This window comes from Carettochelys insculpta, chromosome 19 (genome assembly GCF_033958435.1).
Source record: "Carettochelys insculpta isolate YL-2023 chromosome 19, ASM3395843v1, whole genome shotgun sequence".
NCBI classification, from domain to species: Eukaryota; Metazoa; Chordata; order Testudines; family Carettochelyidae; genus Carettochelys; species Carettochelys insculpta.
The window spans coordinates 20,802,608-20,826,085 of record NC_134155.1 but is presented as its reverse complement, the minus strand read 5'-3'; the positions used below and the strand labels follow the sequence as shown (position 1 = coordinate 20,826,085).

The following is a 23,478-nucleotide window of genomic DNA, read 5'->3' as shown; positions in this document are numbered from 1 at the left end:
CAGTTCTGAAGCAAACTAGCCACATTATTCTGAAAATATATGTAGTGTTCAAACCAACTCACCATGGTCTAGCAGCCCATTAGCCACATACGGCTAGTGTGTAAGACACCATGGCTATCCACAAACACCGCAGTTTAGCCAGACTGGGTGTAGGAGGAGACAGTCGTCTTTTATACACAGTCTGGGATAGAAGTCCTTCAGATGCAGTCAAGCATTTTTGCTTATTTCATCAAGATAAAGCTGTGCTTTTGGCAGCTCTTGTGTGGTCAGGTGAAGCTTTCAAAGCTCCCTTACATGGCACGCAGAAGGCTCCATGCTTTTCCCCAAAGAACTTCAGAAGTATTCTCCGTAGCCAAGTCCCACAGTTCGGTCATTGCATTTCTCCAGTGACAGCACTACCAAATGTTGCTGATTTAGGCCTGAGAGCACAGCCTTGTCACAAAGTAGTCTGTTGAGCAGGGTAATCACTCTACTCCATTACAGCTACTCATTGAAACACAGCTGGAATTCTTCCCTCACAGGCCAGCTGACTCTTATGCTTTAAACTAGGGCAAAGGTCATTAAAACTACTTCATACTAAGAAATGGAAATACTTTATTTTTGCCATTTCTCCAGAAATGGGTTGTGCTGGCTCATGTGTAACACTTGCATTAAGACAGGGGGGAAGTGACCACATCTCTGCATGGACAAGTATACCTCTAGGACCTAAATCACAAAGCAGTATTTCCTATGCTGAATGGCATCTCTTCTGTGGCTGGGATGGCCTATGAAATGTCACACACACACTAAGGGAAATGCTGGAGGAGCACCTCCCGCACCAGTTAGAGGAGATGATGCATTAGGAGAAAATGCAAGTGAAGTTTGGAGAGACATCCAACACTTCTGCTCTTTCCTCCCTTTCCCCTCGTCCCCCCCAGTGCTCAGCCTGACCTATCCTCCTCTACTTTCTAAACTCAGCTCTAAGTTACTTGTGAAACATGTACAGCAATTCCCATCACTACCGCTGCACCTACACTGGCAAACCTAAGACGCATGACTCCCACTGCAGGCTGCTTCCCAGTTGTAGCCACAGAGGCTGTGCATGGCAAGGTTAGATGCCATGATGGTAAAATTGGTCGTCTTCATTACTGGCCAACGGAGAGTCTTGTATGAACCCAGGAAAGAGCTTCAGCCACAACAGAGAATCTACTGGAGTGAGGGATGATCAGCCCAAGTGGTGTGCGAGCAGTGTATTTAGTAAAATACTGTAGGAATCTGTATTTCCATGTGTTATCTTCAGTGACAAAGTAAGAAGCATGAGAGAGACAATGCTCTGAAAAGCCCAATCAGATCAATCAGGACTAGAAAAGGAAAAAAGACAGTGAAACTTTCAAAAGGAATAGTGGAAGGAAAATTAGTTTATAGTAACAAACCAACGTCGCTTTGGGCACCATGTAGTGGAACTGGAGGCCATTTGGAGAAGATCTATCATTTGGACTGGTTTGATTAAAACCCAAACAAGCGACTAGCAAGCTGGACAAAAGGGCATGAACAACAGTAAAGGAGGGGAATGCAGGGTAATGCAAGAAGAAGAAAATCTAATAGAGTATAAAAATACAGTTCTTTGGTGAGACTGAATTGCGGGAAGAGCAGAAATAAGCCTCCCAACTACTTATTATGATACTGGTTATGAACTGTTAAGTACTTGCTTAATTAAAATTATTAGTACAGGTTGAACCTCTCTAGTCCGGCAGTGTACGTAATCAGCATGATTTTAAGTTAGCCGGATGACTGCTTATCCTGGATGTGGCCAAGTTTCGGGCAATCCCATGAAGTTTGTTTGCAGGCACCAGTCCTGCCACTCAGTGTTCTGTGCTGTTGTTTAGTTCTAATTCACCTTTGAATATCTTCTAAGAGCCCAACAAGCAGTGGGAGCGTTGATAATGCTTCTAGACAACACTGACCTTCCATGGTTCAGCAAATACTCTCATTCAGCATCAGTCATGTCCACAGGATGCCAGACTAGAGAAATTCAACATGTAACACAGCTTATTCATAGGCACACTAAACTATTTACAACTTATCTGAAAGCTGGAAACCCATTTAAATGTGTAATGCTTTAAGATCAATCAATTTTAACAATACCAGAGTATCTTTCTTGGTTAGACAAAGCCTACATGTACAATAATCATCCTCCCTAGGTGATTAAATTACCTCTGTGTAACTTGATTGTGAAAAGCTGCTACTAATATTCCTTCCCTTTGGCTGAGGAGTTAATCACATCTTTTTGATTACAGCAGGGAAAGAAAGAGAGGTGTCTTGCTCTGTACACAGATGCTTTATTTTGTGATTCTTTTGTAAAACCTGCTTTATTTTTATTATATCTACAGCAACCACTCGTGTTTTAGGGAACAAGAAGGGGATCTTTACCCGTCAAAGACAACCAAAGGCAGCTGCGTTTATTCTAAGAGACAGATACTGGAAGCTTGCAAATGAATCAAGTTGTGTTCATTCAACATTGAAATATAACAATTTCTAAGTGGGAATTAGGCTCTGATGTTTTCAGTTAGTCATATTTTGCTTAATATTTACATTTTACTGAAATTTTTGTTTGTGTTTTTTTTTTTAAACAGAATTAGCATAGTTTAAGCATTTGAAACAGTACTACAATAAAAAAAAGGTCTCCGTACCTGGGGTTCCATTTAAGAAACAAGGAAATTATATCGAAAATTAGCAATCAATAGGCTGCATGTTTGCAGGTGGTAAAATGGATACCTAACATTCTTAATAACTAAAGTATTAAGAAGAGGTAGATTAGGAGACAAGAATTATTTCCAACACTGTAAATGTTTTCATATCCTATCCATGAAAACAGATTTCCAGTTACTATGTTCTGAAGGAATTGATTTCTCCTCTCTACCTTCTGGTGCCTCAAAATGTTTACTGTAAGTACTTAGGGTTGCTCTACTATAAGCGTACACAACCAATACCAGTTAGTGCGGACTCTGTACTACGTTAGGTAGTTTCAGTGTATCACAGCAGCTTCTACCCTAGCGCTCCAGTCAATATTATAAATAGATACCTATGAATTAGCTGCTCCAGTTTTTAAGCATAAACATCCTTACTGGGGTTCCAAGGATGAGAGGTAGCCCTGACTTTCAGCTTGGAGGTGCTTAAGTCCCATTTGGAGGTCAAACCATAGCAGTATTCTCAGCGGGTACATTCATTTTGTCTGACATGAACACAATCACCAAACACTGAGTTGAACAATAGATACTGTAACACCCTCACTATTTCTGGGATAGAACAATTTGTTGAAATTAGATATGCAGCTTCATCTATCTTATAACAAATGCAGCCTGCCAATCTTCAAGTTAGAGCTAAGGTTGTACAACAGAAGGGAAGAGGGCACTCACCTAGTGCTCATAGAAGAGCTTATCAATAGTGCCTAATCTGAAGCTAGTATAGTGGAGGTAGTTATAAAAATCTTTTATATGTAGATTCTAAGTCTAGCCCTATATCACCACAACCAAATCCATGTTCTTGAACAGAAGCTTGCTGACTGGATTTTGGACAGTAACTGTTGTGAATCAAGATCCACCCAGGGGTTCACATGTCTGCACCCCATCATCTGACCAGAATGATTACATATACCATTCACTTAGGAGTCTCCTTTATGCAACATCTCCTTCTCAAGGCCTGACCTAAGTGACTTGAATTTCTGCCCACAAACAAAGAAAATAGTTGCCACTAGTTATTGAATGGTAGAAGATTCTCTTGAAGCAACACATTAGAATCAAGGGCAAGTCTGACTGCCACTTGCAGTAATAAAAAAGGAAAGGTACACTCACTACAGAGCTCAGAACAATTATCTTTTAGTTTCCAAAAGAAAACCCATACTATGCATATGCCGTATTTATATTGCATTAATTTTACAGATTTCCTAATTAACTAAACCTCAGAATATAAAAAAGTTTATCCATGTTAAAAAGCAGTCACTTAAATGTTATCCAGTGCCACACTGAATACTATCTTAATCCCATTACTAGTGTTTGAAAATCATTTAAAAACTTAATTTCTAAAATTCATTTAAAGTTTTTCCCCATTTCAGCACTGACAGAATGACATACCAACAGCTGCTACATCAAGATACATAGACAGATTTGACATGGTTAATGCATTACAAGGCCGGACTCAGATCCATACAATATGCACAGGACTTGCAATTTCAGTAGAAAAAGCTACACATTTGTTCCAATCCAACAAGACAGATGGTAAAGAGTCAACATCTATTTGTATGGTAAGCACACATATTAAGGAGAGTCATTGCCTGCTTAAGTTCTCCAAAGCTCATTGCAAATTTAAACCAAAGAGAGGCAACATATACCACAGGTTTAAAATACTGAGATTTTGTCAGAACGGAGTTAAAAAAGATTGTTAGGCCTAACAAAAACAAGAAATGATTGCATGTTGCTTGAAGAACTGTAAACAGCAGAACCTCACATCAATGCTGTTCAACCTTTACACACCCGTGGTGCACACAACAACATTCAGCAATACATAATGAAGCTACAGGAATTTTCTGCACTAGTATCTCTGGGGTCTCAATGCTTCAACCTTCTACTACTAACATACATCTTTTGAGAAAAGAAATCACAACTGAGTACATTTCTACAAACAAGATTACAGTACTGGCTTTAAAAAACAGTTTCTAAGGCTCAGACTGAGTCCAAAAAGGCCTCTGATTGGGTTCATTCAAGCTCTTTGTTTGAACTGCACTATTGCAGTGTAAGAATGATTGCAGCAAGACGTCCACAGGTAATTTCTACATTTATTTTTATACCAAAAAAGTTGTGCAACAAATAAACACTCTTATATATTTACATTGGTTTTCTTTACCTGTTAGCAAAATTGTTTTCTAAACCTCTGATATAGAGTATCTCAACCTACACTGATAAAAGGAACATCTGCCCAATGACTCCACTTTAAATAGATGTTTAATCTGGAGTTTAAAGCACTAGTAATAAATATTAGATGGAACATACTATACAGAACACACACCTAATATTTAGGCCATGCTTAATACAGTTTTACGGTAACAGAATACTTCACTTTTTTGGACTAGTTTCATCTAGATCATGTTTAAACAACGTTGGATAAATCAAAGTCAAGTTTTTTCAGATTGTTTATTTAAGTTTAGTTCAAACGAATTAGGAGCCACACTTGCCTCTTGAGCCACCTAACCAACTGTTTTTACCAACTGAGACCTATCAGAGATTCAGTACAGCAGAAGACGAGTACTACAGCACACAGAAATTTCTCTCCTCTAAATGGAGAGATTTGTTCTCACCTCTGATACTTGCAAATGGTAGGAAATGTTTCACTGGCTTCTTGTAGCAAATGTCTTACCATAACAAGACTTTTTTCCAGGAATGTTTGCTTTTTAAGCAAGTCTTGGGATTTGATACTTTTTCCTCTCTTCCAAACCCTGAAAGGGCAGAAATCCAAATTTTGAACAGTTTTTGCATTTTGAAGAAAGCACAAAACCTTACGAGTGCTGAGGCCACAGCAGGGTGATGAGTTTTTTTTATTTGTCTTTTAAGCCTAGGTATTATTCAGCAGCATTTTGCCTTATTCTTGTACCTAAATCCTACTATGAAAGTTTACCAGAAGTTATTTTTAAGTTGAAAAAGCTTGAATTAGCATCCATTGGTACATTTGGCATGACATTTGGTCTGGGGTGGTGGGAGGGAGAGATTGCTGGATTAAGTACTAGTCTGATACCTGGCACACTATTATATACTGTGACCTGAACCATTTTGCTTGAAGAAAAATGCTCTCTCTCATTGGTAGCAGTGAAGAGGTCAAGAATTGGAAGCTGAAGGGTACAAGTTTCTACCAAGAATATCATTGTTTTGCCCTTTATTCACACAAATTGCATTTCTTGGACAAAAGGGAAACAAAGAAGAAGGGGTCATTTCTAGCAATTGTTACTTCCCTGTTAGGATAAAATATAAAGTAAATGCTAGAAAAGCTTTCAAAGATTTAAAATTAAAGGTCAGATTTGCAAGTGTGTGCATGCAACATAGCTGCAAAACTCTTACAAAGGCCAAGCCTGAGACACAAGCAAACGAGCTGCAGGTGGGTGCCTTTTGGAAATCTGGCCCTATCTGATTCTGCTGAAGAAACTTTGAAGTTACAGACTACACCCTCACAGTTAAGCACAGGGAAAGACTGAAGATAATCAACAGCAATATTTTTAGTAGAAGGTTTGAGGATTTTTGTGCATTGCCATCAATTATATCAAACAATCATTTATTTTACTTGTCTCCACTGCTGTTTATTCTCAGATATTAACGCTGTCTCTAATCATTTCAAGCAGCACACGTTCACTTTTTCTTTCATTGACGAGATGCCTTAGTGTAGCAAATTACATGAAGGTTTCAAAATAAATCCAAACAGATACAATAGTGGTGTTTTCCCCAAACCATGAGCAAGGAGAGCGTAAAGCATTGAGGTACCCAGTTTAAAGTTGTTCATGTCGAAGTACGAGGCATTTGAGAGAGAACTAAACATCAAGACAAGCTTTAGCTCTACTCCAATCAATACAAAATGTGTGTAAATGAATAATTGCCTACAGTTGGATAAGAATGACAATTTGTTTAGTGTTACATGTAACAGATGTTACTCACATCATGGAACACCATCCACAAAAAAATCAATCGATCAATCTGCACCTACTTACAAGGTAAGAACCAGAAATTTACCTCAACAGTAATTTAAATACTGTTGTGAAGTCATCCTAAGTAGTTATCACTATTATACATGATTCTTTCACACAAGTTTATTTTCAACACTTTAGTGTTTTTAATCCATTTTACAGTATAACACACATAACAAGAGTGTCCCTTAAGTAGACTCACATTTAGTGGAATCAAACTTTGCTTCTAAATCTGAAAATGTATTTTTTAAAAGACCTAGTTCAATCTAGCTGACATGAGGGCAGAAAAAGCATGGCACCAGCTTTGGGAAAATGATGAATCAATGTATTTTGGATTCATCGAGTTTCCAAGAATATAGTATTTAACTTTTCTGAGGGCAAATGAAATATCTGAGCATCAACCGTAGGTGTGTGTCTAACACATTAGCTTAAGTGAATAGGAACTAATCATACTGCTACCTCTTCTTATTCTGAGGACTAAAATGGACCATAGAATACTTTTCTACACACTGCAACTTTTTTATTTTTAGTGAGCAAGGACACTTCTGCCTACCCAGTTCAACACAAAAAACATTTGGTTTAACAATTCAAGACAGAAGGCACTTTCAACATTCTACTTCACGATACTGAGTAAAGAAGGAACACTGTTTATAATTTTATGTTTTAAAGAGCAATGATAGCATCACTGTGTTTCATTTTCAAGAGCACGTTTACCTACTTGTCCTACTTAAACCGATCAGCCCCCCTAAAAGGCCAATAAGTGTCAGTCCTAAAATTCATTTCTATATAGAACACAAATCAAAAATCCTGAACAAGATCAGTGGAATTTTTCTTCAGTCAATGCATTACTCAGCTAGCTCAGTAAGTCCCTGGGACTCGCTGTAAATTACAATTCTATTTTGCAGCCTTTAATGTAAAGTCACATTGGTTTTGGTTACACTGTGTTTGGGTGTCTGACACCAGTTCAAGATGAGAATCAGATGTGTGTGGAAAATTAAGCCATTCTAAGAAGTGCTAGTAGTATCTTATACAAAGTGTTTCTGCAGTTTGCAAATGCCAAGTCCTTTCTATATTAATTTTCCCTTTCTGTAGGTCTTGTTAAACAATTTTCATTCTGCACAGACTTAAATCACAATTTCTTTACTGGATATACCTGAAGTTTCGCTTGAATTCCCTTTTCATTAATAGGGAAAAAACGATGGAGCAAAGATAACCCTCACTTGTGTTGCTGCACTCACTGCTACTAGTGTTTCTCACAGGACAATATCTATGTGGGCTCATTCCTTCCATTATTTCAATCAATCAACTATAAGCTGAACATTCTTAAAGTTACTACACTAACAAAATTGACTGTATAGTGAGAATTCTGCAGGAATGGAACCAATACTTCTAGTTATTTACAATATCATGTTTTAGTCAAATCTACATATTTAAGTCCATCTGTTAAAAATGTAATACACATACTGTAAACATGGCAACATTAAATATGGTATCTCTATTCTAGCATATTTAAATGTCATGATCACATCTTGTTATGGCTGAAGTTGAATTTATAAACGGAATATTTTCTAGCATTACCCGCTTTACGAGTTGTGAGGAGTCTAGATTTTATGTGGCTAACAACCTTTTTTCAAAGTAAAGCTAAAGCTTGTCTCTGATTGTATTAGAGCTCTCTCTTTTGTAGCCATATTTAAATAGAAGATTAGCATGGAAATTATTTAGGGCCCCTTCCAATTTACAGTTATTAAAAAAATCAGTTATGATTCTTGGGAAGTGTCTGATATGAAAAATAAAAAATTACTGCAAAACAAACAAATGGAAGTCAGGTCTTCAGACTAGCAGTCAAAAGTTCAAAAATGTGTTATTCCTGTTTGGGTTGGAGTTGCCGTTTCCAGGCCTCATTCAAGTAAACTAGTCGTTTGTAGTTGATGACAAAGAGAATGAAGTTCAGCAAATATGTGATGACGCAAATGATGCAAAATTCCTTCAGCACAAAGTACAGAATGTATGCCAGGTACAATGACCCTACTACTGACACTATGGAGGATGTCATGAGGATTAGAGCTGCTACTGCACTTGCTGTCATACCTGCAACACAAGACAGAACGTTATTATTGCTATTTTAGTGCCTTCATCACACAGTCAAACTAAAATTGACAGAACTAAAATTTTGTTATTTACATTCAACGAGTTTGTATTCATACAGCTCTGTTTAAAACACGATGAGCCCATACTGGTTGCAAATCACAATTTGGATCAGAGTTTAGGTTCTTTATTACAGTTCTGTTTTTTCTGATCAGCAGTGAAAATGGTATTTATCATCATCCTTTATGTTCCCGAATTATGGGAAAGTTACAGGTTGACCATGTTAGGTCTATGAACATTTATATTGGTTTTATATCAGATTACAGGAGCCAGGCAGAGATGGGTTTCCATGTGTGTTATGCAGACATCTCATCCCACTTGTTTGCCACATGCAGTCTTTGTGCCAGTGCTTTTATTAACGATACAGAAAACTACTAATAGCAAACAAAATTGTTCTTGATGTCATTAGGGGCTTTAGAGCTGGACAACTGGACTGATGTAAATTGTGATTTGCACCAGTTCAATCTACCATGGTTCCATCCAGGCTTTGCAGCGTTTATATCAATGTCCTGTTTTATTAATACATACATTATATACTTTAGACCATAAACAGAGAAAAAAACTTACCAAGTAACATTTGTAGTATATAAAATACAAGTCCAAAGACACTGTTTGGCTGATTTATTGCACTGTCCTTTCCAAAGATGGAACCCAACAGACCAAATCCTCGACCCCATCTGTAAGATAATAAACACCAATAATCCCAGATTTGAGATCTATTTCTTTCTAACCCAGACAGGCTACGGGGCTGGACGCACCTTTGGTCTGACCCAGTATGGTCATTCTTACGTTCTTAAAGTTAAAAAAAAAAAAGAAAAAATTCAATTAAATACAATAAACTCAAAATCACAAGAAAACGTACTGCTCAGGATCACCAATTCCTTCCCTTTACAGATGAGACACTTGCTGGACCAGACAAGTGTTCAGTTGCACAAGTGATACAAATGAATCTATTATATCATTTGGGTTATAAAAAATATCCTTGGCATATACTTGACATTTTCACTCCAAGAAGAGACAATTTGCGTGAATTTTACGGCAATTTTTGAAGATGCTCCTTTAGAAAAAAAATTACTGCATGCCTCAAAGAGAACTTCAAAATATCACTTTAATGTTTTGCTCAGTCACGTTATCACAGTTTGTCAGCTTTTCTTAAATTGTTTAAGCATTACAGGGATTACTTGGAAACAACTTTATTACTTGAAAGAGTTCTTAAAAATGCATGTCAAAAAGATCTTACTGTAAAGAACCTGAAAACACAATAAATCTAGAATAGTTTATCTAGTTTTACCAGAATCAGTAAAACTGTGAACACTGCAAACAATTCTATTCACATTATGTGTCTTGTAAAAAGTATGGAAAACTGTCAAACCTTCCTGATGTTGCCTATTTTGACTTGTGGTGTTTAAAAAGGCTCAGAAGCAGCCACTTCTAAATGTTTTGCAATATGTGTAATTATTGCCTATATTTGACACATTTTCCTCTTGCACACTGAGGCACTGATACCATTTGGAGCATTCAAGATGAATGCTCAATCAAAGTTTAGAAACTATTTATCATTAGTTCTGATCAGCTACAAATGTCACTAATTTTCAAGAACAGACCAAAAAGAATGCACTTGAAGAAATGGTTGTTTCATTATGAGGTAGCTAAGGCAGCTAAAAAGACCCCAAGTAGCACCTTTACTATTAAGCACCTAAAATTACTTTACAAGCAAACACAGAGCTTACATATTTAGCTCTGGTTTAGGAGCTGTAAGAGCTATCAGTATCAAACTGAAAAAGGAGGGGTTTTTTTTCCAATCCAAGCCTCCTGAGCATGATTTTTTTTTCTGCACTGAAAATAAGATTTGAAAAGCACCTATAACATACTAATGGCTTTCAAATAATTTCATACAGCAAAAATGATTATGTGACTTTGTAATAATAGCATGGAAAGAACGGAAGGCACTGAAGGAATGGACAAGATCCATGTTAGTGACAATACACAAGAAAGGAAGTGCACTGGAGTGCAACAACTACAGAATGATTGCCCTAACGAGTCACGTAGGTGAGGTGCTGATGATGATACTGCCAGAGAGAATAAGATCGCAGACAGAACATCTTGTGGACAAGCAAGTGGGGTTCAGGAAAGACAGAAGTACCATATAGCAGATATTGGCACTAAGATTGATAGAGAAAGTTTGATGAAAGAAAATCTACACTTGCTCCATCAATTTTCAGAAGGCATTTGACAGTATAGATCATAAAGTGACTAACGAGGAAATGTATAGGAAGATACAGCCTAAAAAGAACCTACTTCAGAAGGTTATACAGCACAAGTAACAGCTACTCAGGCATATTTGTAAAATGGACCACAAACAAAAAATTAACACCCTGGGGTTTGCCATATAGAATGGTTCAAATAGAAGAGGAAAACCCCACAGAGAATGGGTAGATGATACAGTAGATTGTTGCAGAGCTAGTCTACAGAAACTAAGTCACTCCGCACTGGGCAAGGGCAGATGAACGAAAATAGCAAGAGAGGCATCAGAAACCACTGGGCACATGGTTGACGATGATAAAAATGATTAACTGGTATATAATTACAAAAGTTTAAGTATCCTGTTATTTTTACTCTGGGACTGTACAAAACCAAGGCCTGGTCTACACTAGAGAGTTAGGTTCATGGAAGGCAGTTCACATTAACTTAATTATATCAGCATACATACAACAGCCTTGCTTCTGCCAGGAGAGGCCTAGGCTTATGTCAGTGTAGTTAGGACTGTGTAAATTTAGACCAGGAACAGGCAACAATGAATAGCGTGTGGCCCACATGAGTGACCCTCCTTCACCCCAGTGGGTCACTGGGTTTCTACCTGCAGCTCCCTTATCTATCCCCCCTCAATTGCCTCTTGTATACTGGGGCATTGGAGCCCCACAGTTGGCTGCTCCCCCTCCCGCCCAGAACTTTCGAAGCACATGAGGAAGGGAGAATAGAAGGGACAGGGCAAAAATCAGGCAATTTGCAGCTCCTCCTGAAGCGTTGGGAGGCATAGGAAGTGCAAGGCTCCGGTGCCCCAGCATGAGAGGGGCACCCATGAGGTCTACAGAAAGGGCCTGAGTGGGACATAGGTTTGCTACTACTGATTTAGACACTACCAGTTGCTGACATCCATATCTGGCTGTCATTCTTGTCAAGTTCACAGCTCCACCCTTGCTCCAAGCCCAGCTGCACCAAGGCTCCCCAGGCTCTCAGCCCCCAAACTGCCTCTCAAGCCAATGGAAATGCTCTTGGTAAAAACGTGCACCAACAACAGAAGAAGGGCTGTGCAGACATGACTCACTGCAGTAATTACTGTGGTAGCTGTACACTGACTTAGCACAAGCAACATATCCTGTAAGCTGTGCACTTGTGCAGCAGCTCAGGGGAGATTCAAATGCCACCCAGCCGATTAGCAGAGCACACACAGCTAGGTTTTGGGTTTCTACGTGTGGTGCACATTCACACATACCTCAGTGCAAATAAAAAAAGCAATTCCGCCCATGGACAGTAAAGAATAGCAGGAACACTGGAAACAAATCAACAGAAGTTTGCAGTGCAGATATGCCCCAACAATCTAAAGTCCTATTCAATGTGAACGACAGATACCAAGTTAAGTCCCACAGAAATCACTTCAGAATCCACATTGATAGACCTGTGTTTTCATACCTGGAATCTTAAATACTATGGGAATAACTGCAGTTATGTATCCATATACTCCTAGGCTTCAAAAAAAAAAAAATCTACAACTGAAACTTTATTTTTTGCTGCACTGAATCAATGACATCTCACAAAAATACGACCTCAATGTGGTCAGTCAAGAGAAGAAAAACCAAACAGAAATCTGTATCTGTGCTGCCTTACTGAAGAATGAATAGAATTAATCAAAATCACCTGTAAAATTTACAATTTATGCTATTTGCTAAGCCAGTTCACAAAGAACTGGATAGACAGGATATACTGCTTTTTATCCCAAATTGCCATTACTGTTTATCAGCTTATTTCAGGGCACATCTACCCAGTCAAGGTCAATCTTTTGGGATTAGATTTTGCATGTCCAGTAGAGAAGTGCAATATCGATCTGTCTGGGATCGGCAGTCAATTCCTGTACTCCTCTCTCTCACAAGGAGTAAGGGAGGTCAACAGGAGAAACACTCGCTCAGAGAAGACAATCCAGTAAGTCAATTTCAGATGTGATTCTTGCTGCACAATTGCTGTAGCCAGAATTGCACATCTCAAATCCACCGTATTGCCTAGTGTAGAACCAGCCTCAGTCACTAATAGCAGCAGTAGTCAGGCTAAAAATATTACCATATTCTACTGAAGCCACAGCAAAGTGCTGATGCCAGTGGACTCACCATTAAAAGGGAAAGATAACTGCAAAAATGTTCTTAATTTAGAATCAAACAAACTTGACAGACATCAAATTTACAGCAACCTCCCACAACACAACTGAACAGAAACCCATAACATAACATCAGGTTACATGTGAGGTCAAAGAAGCTGTGATCTATGCCCAAGTTGCCTAGCTATGGTTTACAGGTAGTTCTTATTAACTTGATCTTAATTACAGTAAACCCTCGAAATGTGCAAATTTCGAGTTGCGCTTAACTCGCATTAACACAAATTAAGTGCAACTCAAAATCCCACTCCCCGCCCCAGCCCTGATTCAAAGCCACGTGGCCCCTGTTCAAACCCTGCCCCCCATGAAGCCCCGACTCACACCACCCCAATGCACACGGCCCCTGCTCACACCCCCCGTGCAGCTCCAGTTCACCCCCAGCTCTGGCTGACCCTCACCCCCAACCCACCCCAGTCTTAACCCCATTGCTGCCCTCCCACAGCCCCTACCCTCCACCAGTTTTAACCCTCCCCAGCTGCCCCCCCCCACCCCCAACCCTTGGGCCTACCTTTCAAAAGGAGCTCCATATGTTCCTGCTACTTCCCTGGCTGCAGAACGTGCGTTCTGTCTTTGAAAAAAGCCCACCACCTGCCCCAACTTACATGCAATTCGAGTTATGCGAGAGTAAGTGGGAATGCAATCCTCACATAACTCAAGGGACTACTGTACATCTAAGATCTGGTCTACTCTTAAAATTTGTACCAGTATAACTATTTTGGATAAGGTGTGATTAAAATAAAAATAAATAAATAACCACCATCAAAATAGTTATACTGATAAAAGCACTAATATGGGTTCTGAAAGAACTCAGATGTGAAATTGCAGAACTATTAACAGTGGTTTGTAACCTATCCTTTAAATCAGCTTCGGTACCCAATGATTGGAAGACAGCTAATATAACACCAATATTTTAAAAGGGCTCAAAAGGAGACCCTAGCAATTATAGACCGGTAAGTCTAACGTCAGTACCGGGCAAATCAGTAGAAACAATAGTAAAGAATAAAATGGTCAGACATGAAGAAGAACATTATTTATTGAGCAAAAGTCAACATGGTTTTTGTAAAGGGAAGTCATGTCTTACTAATCTATTAGAGTTCTTTGAAGGGGTTAACAAGCATGCGGACGGGGGGATCCAGTATACATAGTATACTTAGATTTCCAGAAAGCCTTTGACAGGGTCCCTCACCAAAGGCTCTTATATAAATTAGGTGGTCATGGGATAGGAGGAAAGATCCTTTCATGGACTGGGAACTGGTTAAAAGACAGGAAACAAAGGGTAGGAATGTATGGTAAATTTTCACAATAGAAGGGGGTAACTAGTGGCGTTCCCCAAGGGTCAGTCCTGGGACCAATCTTGCTCAACTTATTCATCAATGATCTAGAGAAAGGGGTAAGCACTGAGGTGGCAAAGTCTGCAGATGATACCAAACTGTTCAGAATAGTCAAAACCAAAGCAGACTGTGAAGAACTTTAAAAAGATCTCAGCAAACTGAGCGACTGGGCAGCAAAATGGCAAAAGAAATTTAATGTGGGTAAGTGTAAGGTAATGCACACTGGGAAAAATAACCCCAATTATACATACAATATGATGGGGCAAATTTAGCTACAACAGATCAGGAAAGGGATCTTGGAATTATAGTGGATAGTTCTCTGAAAACATCCATGCAGTGTGCAGCAGCAGTCAGTAAAGCAAATAGGATGTTAGGAATAATAAAAAAGAGGGATAGAAAATAAGACGAAGAATATCTTACTTCCCCTATATAAAACTATGGTACGCCCACATCTTGAATACTGCGTGCAGATGTGGTCTCCTCACCTCAAAAAAGATATATTGGCATTAGAAAAGGTTCAGAAAAGGGCGACTAAGATGATTAAGGGTTTGGAACGGGTTGCACATGAGGGGAGCCTAGAGAGACTGGGACTTTTCAGTCTGGAAAAGAGAAGAATGAGGGGCGATATGATAGAAGTATATAAAATCATGAATGGTGTGGAGAAAGTGAATACAGAAAAGTTATTTACTTGTTCCCATAATATAAGAACTAGAGGACACCAAATGAAATAGCAGGTTCAAAACTAATAAAAGAAAGTTTTTCTTCACTCAGCACACAGTCAACCTGTGGAACTCCTTACCAGAGGATGCGTTGAAGGCCAGGACTCTAACAGAGTTTAAAAAAAGAGCTCAATAAATATTTGGAGGTTAGGTCCATAGATGGCTATTAGCAAGGGGTAAGGTATGGTGACTAGCCTTTTGTCAAAGGCAGGAGATGGATGGCAGGAGACAAATCGCTTGATCATTGTCTTCGGTTCACCTCCTCTGGGGCACCTGGCATTGGCTACTGTCGGCAGACAGGATACTGGGCTAGATGGACCTTTGGTCTGACCCAGTATGGCCGTTCTTGTGTTCTAACCTGTATTTTTTTCCCCTCTTCCTGTACAAGAGTAAATGATCAGATAAAATATCTAAAATGGGGGGTTATACTCCTTCAGCTATGCCAGATAGTTATAAAAGTACAACTTTTCTATTTAGAAAAGCCCCAGTCACTATTTATCAGGGAGGTAGCCGTATTAGTCTGTAGCTTCGAGAACAACAAAGTCTTGTGGCACTTTACAGACTAACATATTTTGGAGCATAAGCTTTCGTGGACAAAGACCCGCTTCATCACATGCATGAGTGGCGGGGTGGTTTCAGAGGGGGATTTAAACAGTGGGGTCCCAATAAAAGGGAGGGCCAGAGCTGACAAGGTCTATTCAGCAAGGTGGAAATGGCCTTGCTGAATATGGAAATGGATACAGGGCCATTTCTACCTTGCTGAATAGAGCTTGTCAGCTCTGGCCCTCCCTTTTATTGGGACCCCACTGTTTAAATCCCCCTCTGAAACCACCCCGCCACTCATGCATGTGATGAAGCGGGTCTTTGTCCACGAAAGCTTATGCTCCAAAATATCTGTTAGTCTATAAGGTGCCACAAAACTCCCAGTCACTATTTAAATGATTGTACTTAGTAAACTGGTGAACAGGTGCCACAGCACAAAGGAAATTATTAGTGGTTACATAGGAATACTCAGCAACTTCAGACTATATACATTCATCCAAAAAAAAAAAAAAAAAAAAAAAAAAGGCAAAATGTTCCACAGCACATTTATAAGTTAATGACATTTTAGATTCAAGTATCTGAACATACTTCTCCCATGAGATATACAAGTCACCAATCATTTTCTGCATGATCACCTGAAAAAGATGGATAATGTCCTCCCACACCCTGTAAAATGGGGTGGACAATAATTTTTGATGTGGTGGGCACGCCACGATTTTGGAAAGTGGTTAAAGGCTGCACTTTTCTATGAAGGAGGTGTGAGTTCTGGGATAGAGGTTGGGTGCAGAAGGGAGCTCAGCGTAGGGGTCAGGGTATAAGTTCTGAGAGGGAATTTGATTGAAGGATGGGGTTGCGATCTGGGGTGGTGTATTGGGGTGCAGGAGAGGATTCTAGCCTGGGAGAAGAGTATAGGAGCAGTTGGGGTGTGGTGCCAGAAGCGAGCTCTGGCTGGGAAGTGCTTAATGAAACTCTCCCCCTTCCCAGCCATAAGGCCTGCTGTGAGCTGGAAGGAAAGGCTTGGTGGGCCAGGTCCAGTGCCTGGGCCATACCTTGCCCTCCCCTGTTGGAAGAGCTTGAAGATAGAGCTCCTGAAATAATCTGTTCAAAGAAACACACCCAAGTCAACATCAGCTCTTAAAAGTTATTAGGCTTATCTTTATTCTAGGACTTAAATGATAAACTGAAGGTTCCAAACTAGATCATTATTGACTATTTCCAAACCATGTACATACAGACACTTGCTGCAGACATTGTTCCAGATGTAAAAGTAAACCTGCCCAATGGTGATTCACACTAGCCACCAGAAATCTGTCTCAGAGCCACTATTAATATCATACACATTGGGACTGGGAGCCATGTATTAATAGTCATACACTGACATGCTCCATTCTTTAAGACATTTAAAAATCAACCAGGAAGTGGAAACATATCAGAAGGCCTGAAACAGTACATTGATATAAGCAAAGGACAAAGTAGAAAAACCAAACAAGCCTCTAGATTGTAGGATTTAAAAGTTTTACTTTTTAACATGCAAGTTCCATGAATGTCTTTATACATTTCATTCTGGGTTTTACTTAAGCTACTCTGGGATAGCCTTGCTGTTATTCACAGCAGGCTATCAGTTCCTTTCCTGATGGCTATTAATGGAATTGACTGTAATTAAAAATTTTACCTACTCGCATTTTTTCTTAAAAATAAACTAAATTTTAAAAGTACTCCAATTGCCAAGTCAAGATATTGGATATTTTCTTAATTCCTAACATTTTTTCTCAGATGTAGTCACACGAGTTTATAATGAGCTTGCAAAGTTTTGCTTTTGGACTCATTTATATTTGGAAGTCTCCCAAGGCCCTGTGTTATTATAGTGTCAATATAGATAGCTGCAGAACATTCTCTCTCCAAAAAGAAGATAAAATGGCAGAAAAAAGTTGCTCAACAGCAAGTAAGAGATATGAATAGCACACAGATTTGGCATAAAAAACTAATTTTTAGGAAATTATAGTAACTCACAAAGTAAATTATTTCAGTTAAACTTAAGTATTATTCCCTATTTCAGCATAAACTATGTAAATTATGAAATTAGACCTTTTTGTTTACCATCAATAAATAAATAAAATTTATAGTCAAGTGTACAATAGTACATTCATCTTATAATTAAATGAGTATTTAAGAAAGTGGTCTTGTAATGTTGAGCAAGCTATGCTTTTAAAGTTAGGGGATAACAGCTTGAGATGAACTCAACAAAAGCGTACATTTCACATACAAAAATGAGGAGTTAGATTTCTCTGATGAATTAATCCCCGTCATCAGTACGAATTATTTCCATGTTCAGTGTAAAGCCAACACCTGATTCGGTGTATGAGCTATTTGTGAACAACATATGAATTAAAAAATATCTTCCCTGAAGACCAGAAAATTAGTCCCCTAACTGGCCAATGAAGAATAAATTTACAGACAAGCTAAATTACACATTTCCTTTTAACCCAAACACATCAACACCATGTTTTTATTAAATCCACCACTCACATAAACTCTTTAGGGTATTGCCTAATGGGATTAATCTTCAAACCATCAGATCCCATTAAAATTCTCAACACAAAAAGAAAACTGTTGCACAACATAAAAAAAATTAAAGACTGGTCTTTAGCTTGAGACCAGGAGTCAGCAACCTTTCTAAGGTGAAGTGCCAAAATTTGACCTTTTGATCTCTATATGCAGGCCAAGTATTTGTGATCCTTTTTAAAGTCACTAATAGGCTTACAACAGCTTTATTAATAAATGAAGGCGCAGAGCTTTACCATTTGGGTGGTGGTTGGTAGCATTAGCTGGTTTTTTGTTAATGGAGCAAGCTCCCGACTGCATGGGGGAAGAAGAGCAGGGCTGAGCTCCCACATCACATGCCAATGAAGAACGAGCTCACATGCCACTCTTGGCACACATGTCGGGAGTTTCTGACTCCCGACTCTAGACAGACAGCTAACTATTTGCTGCTGAATTCTGAATTTAAATAACTGATCAGAATAAGTGAAAACTAAGATGACCTGCATAACTGAAAATGTTGCAAATACTGTAATTTGAGCCTTTATTGTCTCTTCCTAGTTTAACTGGAAATTAAGTTCCAATGAAATAATAATATTGCTGGAGGGATCAGCAACTATTTAAGTGAACTATACTAAAGGGAAAGAAACAATGTAAAATGAAACTCATCTCCATTTAGCAGTGTTTTAAGAATGACCTCTTTCAACAAAATTCACAGCTCCCATGTCACAGCCAGTCCTCTCACTTATTCTGTGAAGGCTATGTGCTGAAAGTGCATTCTTCCAATAAGGTTTGACTGAAGACAACTTGGAGGCACAGTATCAGCTGTACCACAGATTCACTTTGCATTACCGTACTACCTAAATTACTTCTTTAGCCCTTGCACAATTAATTCAATCACCTCAAACTTTTGCTACTTCCGTGATATCACTGCATGCTCTGAAGTTCCCAGAAAGTCTATACAGTTGTATGGAACGAACACACACACACACACACACACACACACACACACACACACACACACACACACACACACACACACACACACACACACACGTAATTAAAAATTCCTTTAAAAAGTTACAGCAATGAAGGGTCCTGTGGCACCTTACAGACTAACCGAAAAGTTTTGAGCATGAGCTTTCGTGAGCACAGACTCACTTCATCAGATGCCAGCATCTGATGAACTGAGTCTGTGCTCACGAAAGCTCATGCTCAAAACTTTTCGGTTAGTCTGTAAGGTGCCACAGGACCCTTCATTGCTGTTACAGATCCAGACTAACATGGCTACCCCCTGATACTTTAAAAAGTTAGAGCACTTTGGTGTATTCAAATATTTTGTAAACTTTCATCACAAGACTGTACTTTGTTATTTACATACCTGAAATGTGAGGCCTTATACATATGCAACATTTTAAGTACAGAAATTAAAAGGGTCTAAAAGCCTATGAGGGTAATCTTGAAAATGTTACTTGGCACTTTTGTACCCCGACTGACAGTGGAGCCGACAGCCCCACAGCTCTAAGCAAGGTGGAAAGGGGCCCAGCTCTGTGACCCAAAAGGGGTGGGGCCAAAGAGTGGAACGGTATGGGGCAGGGGGGGCAAAGGCAGTCAGCTCTCTGCACCACCTGGACAGCAGCACCAGCTCCCTCAACCTCACTCCCTCAAGCAGTTGGAGCGGTGCTTCAGCCACTGCTGCTGCTAAAGTAGTAGCAGTGACCACAAAATTCCACACCCCTTGACTTCTGGTCCAAACATTGAGAACAAAATTATTGTGACTCTTGCCCCCCACTCTGTCAAAACACAGAGGACCAGGCTCTCTCAATTGTTCAATCTGTTTGACCATTTTAATCTAAAAAGAGAGAAGTCTAAGATTTTAAGTTATTTTTCAAAGAGAGAACCAATTCTCAAGCCTCTATCTTGGTTGAGCCATTAATGTAGTTGTAACAATCACAATAAATCTAGTCCTAAGACTAAGTATTACCTGTGTATTTAGAATAAATTGGACGGCAAGTCCCATGTACTCTTTCCCTTTGTTACAGGATTATTTTACCTATGATTAAATCCTAAAGATAATATAATTGCCTGAAGTAAGTATTCTGACAGCTAAAATATTTCTGTTAAATAGAAAAAGAGATTTATTTCTGCCATGCTCACTGAATTTTAACCTTGCGTGTTTGAAGTAGTATCATGCATACATTATCCCAAATGCATCAATAAAAAAAAAACTGCCACTTTTCAAAAACTTGAGAAGTTGATTGGAGAGTATGTGTTTTTTCAAGGACCAAATCCCTACAGAGCTACAACTTGTTAAAAATATATACATAGAGATTGCTAATCAAATGGATCCTGGCTTTGGATAATCCTTGATTCTTATATTAAAGTCATGTGTATTAATTCGCTTTTATAAAACCTGTAGAAATCTACATGCACTTTACTACATTTTAAGTTTGTTATAGTTTGAACAGTGAATCACTATTAGTAACAAAAATTACATATACATACTCTTTCCACACCATTTATGATTAAATAACCAAGTTGCTTGTGAATGAAAGTGTGACTAGAACCATATAGAATTTCTATTCTATGGATATGTCTATACTTACAGGGGGGTTGATGTGCTACAATCGATCTTCCAGGGATAGATTTTGCCGCATGTGAAGATGTGGCATAATCAATCTCTCTAGGCTTGGCCGTTGGCCCTGGCACTCCACGCTGACACATGGAGTAAGGGACATCCGTGCGGGCCCAAAGATCTCTGATCTACACCAGGGAACAAAATCAATCCTGGTAAGTTGATTCTAGCTACACTAATAGCATGACTAGAATTGTGTATTTGGGAATTGACTTTGAACCCTAGCGTAGACTAGGCCTACAGCTCTTCTAAATTACATGTAAAAGTGGAAGGCTGCTACAAAGCAGGTGCCAATTTAACTTTATTACTGATAATATTGCAGGACCAGCTTGTTTAAGTAAGAAAAACAAACATTTGGAATGGGGTCCTGACTACTGAAGCAAATAAGTCTTACTCAGTGTTAAACATTAGGCATTCTAAATTCACACACACAAACGTATTCTAGAGGATAAAGCAATTTAGACTGAAAAAGCATTTCAGCTGTTAAAATTAAATCTAAACTCCCAATATCTTAAATATTTTTCTCAAACACTGATTATTTACTTTTCAGTTTGATGTACCACTTTTACAAAAAATACCTGAAAGCCATAGATTACAAAATCCAAACTGTACATAACTCCTCAAGCCCTCCTGGCTCCCCACAAAAGACACAGGGAAGGAAGAGAGCAAATCCTATCACATTCTCTCAACGAATGAGGAAATAGCAGATTTCTAAAAGCCCAGGATCCACCCTTAATTTATCACAAAGCCCATGATAAAGCTCGACTACGATTTCCCCAAGGCTAGCTCCACCAAAAGTCATCAAAATGAAGATCACAATCTGACAGAGCGAAATAATCAGGCACCTCCTAAGGGCAGACTCCTCCGCCCTAGAGGCACTGACGGCAACACCCCTTTCAAAGCCGTCCCGAGCGACGAAGCCGAGTCCTGCAGGCCTCAGGGAGAGAAGCTGGGGGCTGCACCCACTCCCCCCAACTTTGCCCTTGGGGAGAGGAAACGCCCCCGGTACTCGCCTCACGGAAAACGAGCCTCCTTCCCCTTAGCACTCAGCTGCAGAAGCGCCGGACCTAGACTCACCACCTCGCCCATCCACTCCCCTCGCCCGCCGCCCAGAAGCCAGCGCCCCTTCACCCCCTTGGGACCCGTCATCCCCAAGTCCAACTCCTCACCCCTCTAGTTCCGGTTCCTCCCGCCCCGGCGCCGGGCTTTTCCTCCTCCCCAGTCCCGTCTTCCTAGCTCCGACCCCCGGGCACTGCCCCCTCACCGGGAGGCGATGGCGGCGGAGCAGCGGACCCGCTCGCTGAAGTCACACAGGGCCCGGTAATGGATGTCCCGGCCCTTCTCCCGCTCCAGGTGGCAGGCGTAGAGAGAGAGCAGGATGCCGGCCGCGCACACCACGTAGCGGGCTACCCGCTCCCAGCGCGGCACCGACACTCGCAGCAGGACGGGCGCCGCCATCTTCCCGCCCCCCGCCCTGCGCCTCAGCCCCCGACGCGGAGCCGGCAAGGGGACAACAGCGCAAGCGCGCTGGGCGCCCATTGGCTCACTGGCTCCGACATCTGAACGTGGCGTTCCGCGACGCCGGCACGCAACCGATCAGCGCCGCTGGAGGTGCGTCGGGGCGGTACCAGGCGCCACGTCCGGGAAGGGTGTCGCGTGCGGTTGGGCGCATGTTGGCCCCCGCCCCAGGCGAGCTCAGAGCAGAAAGCCGTCAGGGTGGGGCTGGAGCTGCGGACCGTAAAGACGCCGGGGGAGTGTCCGAGTCCCTGCCTTTAACCTGTGCTTTAACCGCTCGGTGTTCGCTTCCTCATATCGTTGATACCTGAAGTGGTTTCAAGGCTGGACAAGGTCCTGGCTGGGATGACTTAGTTGGGGTTGATCCTGCTTGAAGCAGGGGGCTGGACTAGATGATCTCCTGAGGGTCCCTTCCAGCCCTGTGATTCTGCTTCCATTATGCAACTGTCAGCACCCCGTTCTCCATTATACAAATTGTTCCAGTACTCCTGGCAGCTGCCATTCTTGGTAGTGGAGTCTTTCCTGGGGGAAAGGGATTTCTCCATTGATATCAATAGGGGGAAAGGGTCTGCCATGGCGCAATACCGTTTGGGGGTGGTAGATCACTCTCCCTGCACTGGCTCCCACTTCCCCAAACAGTTCTTAAGGGCTACGTCAACACATGCCCCAAATTTCGAAATGGCCATTTCGAAGTTTACTAATGAAGTGCTGAAATGCATATTCAGCGCTTCATTAGCATGCGAGCGGCAGCGGTGCTTCGAAATTGACGCACCTCGCCGCCTCGCATCTCGTCCAGACGGAGCTCCTTTTCGAAAGAACGCCGCCTACTTCAAAGTCCCCTTATTCCCATGAGCTGATGGGAATAAGGGGACTTCGAAGTAGGCGGGGTCCTTTCGAAAAGGAGCCCCGTCTGGATGGGACGCGGGGCA

At 40.5% G+C, this 23,478-nt stretch overlaps 2 protein-coding genes across 2 annotated transcripts in view; one reads left to right on the top strand and one right to left on the bottom strand.

The window, feature by feature from the left end:
- Positions 1-4,862, top strand: part of GUSB (glucuronidase beta) — a 29,608-nt gene extending 24,746 nt beyond the window's left edge. The window contains exon 12 of the mRNA XM_075013312.1: positions 2,370-4,862. Within this exon, the coding sequence (XP_074869413.1) occupies positions 2,370-2,518 (149 nt within the window). The 3' untranslated portion in view covers positions 2,519-4,862. The remainder of the gene's footprint in view (positions 1-2,369) is intronic.
- On the bottom strand, positions 4,791-22,493 carry VKORC1L1 (vitamin K epoxide reductase complex subunit 1 like 1). The gene is made up of 3 exons (XM_075013313.1): positions 22,299-22,493; positions 9,413-9,522; positions 4,791-8,788 (listed from the first exon to the last, which is right to left on the bottom strand). Exons 1-3 carry the CDS (start codon positions 22,490-22,492, stop codon positions 8,562-8,564), a joined length of 531 nt encoding a protein of 176 aa, XP_074869414.1. The 5' UTR covers position 22,493; the 3' UTR covers positions 4,791-8,561.
- Positions 22,494-23,478: the final 985 nt, after the last annotated feature.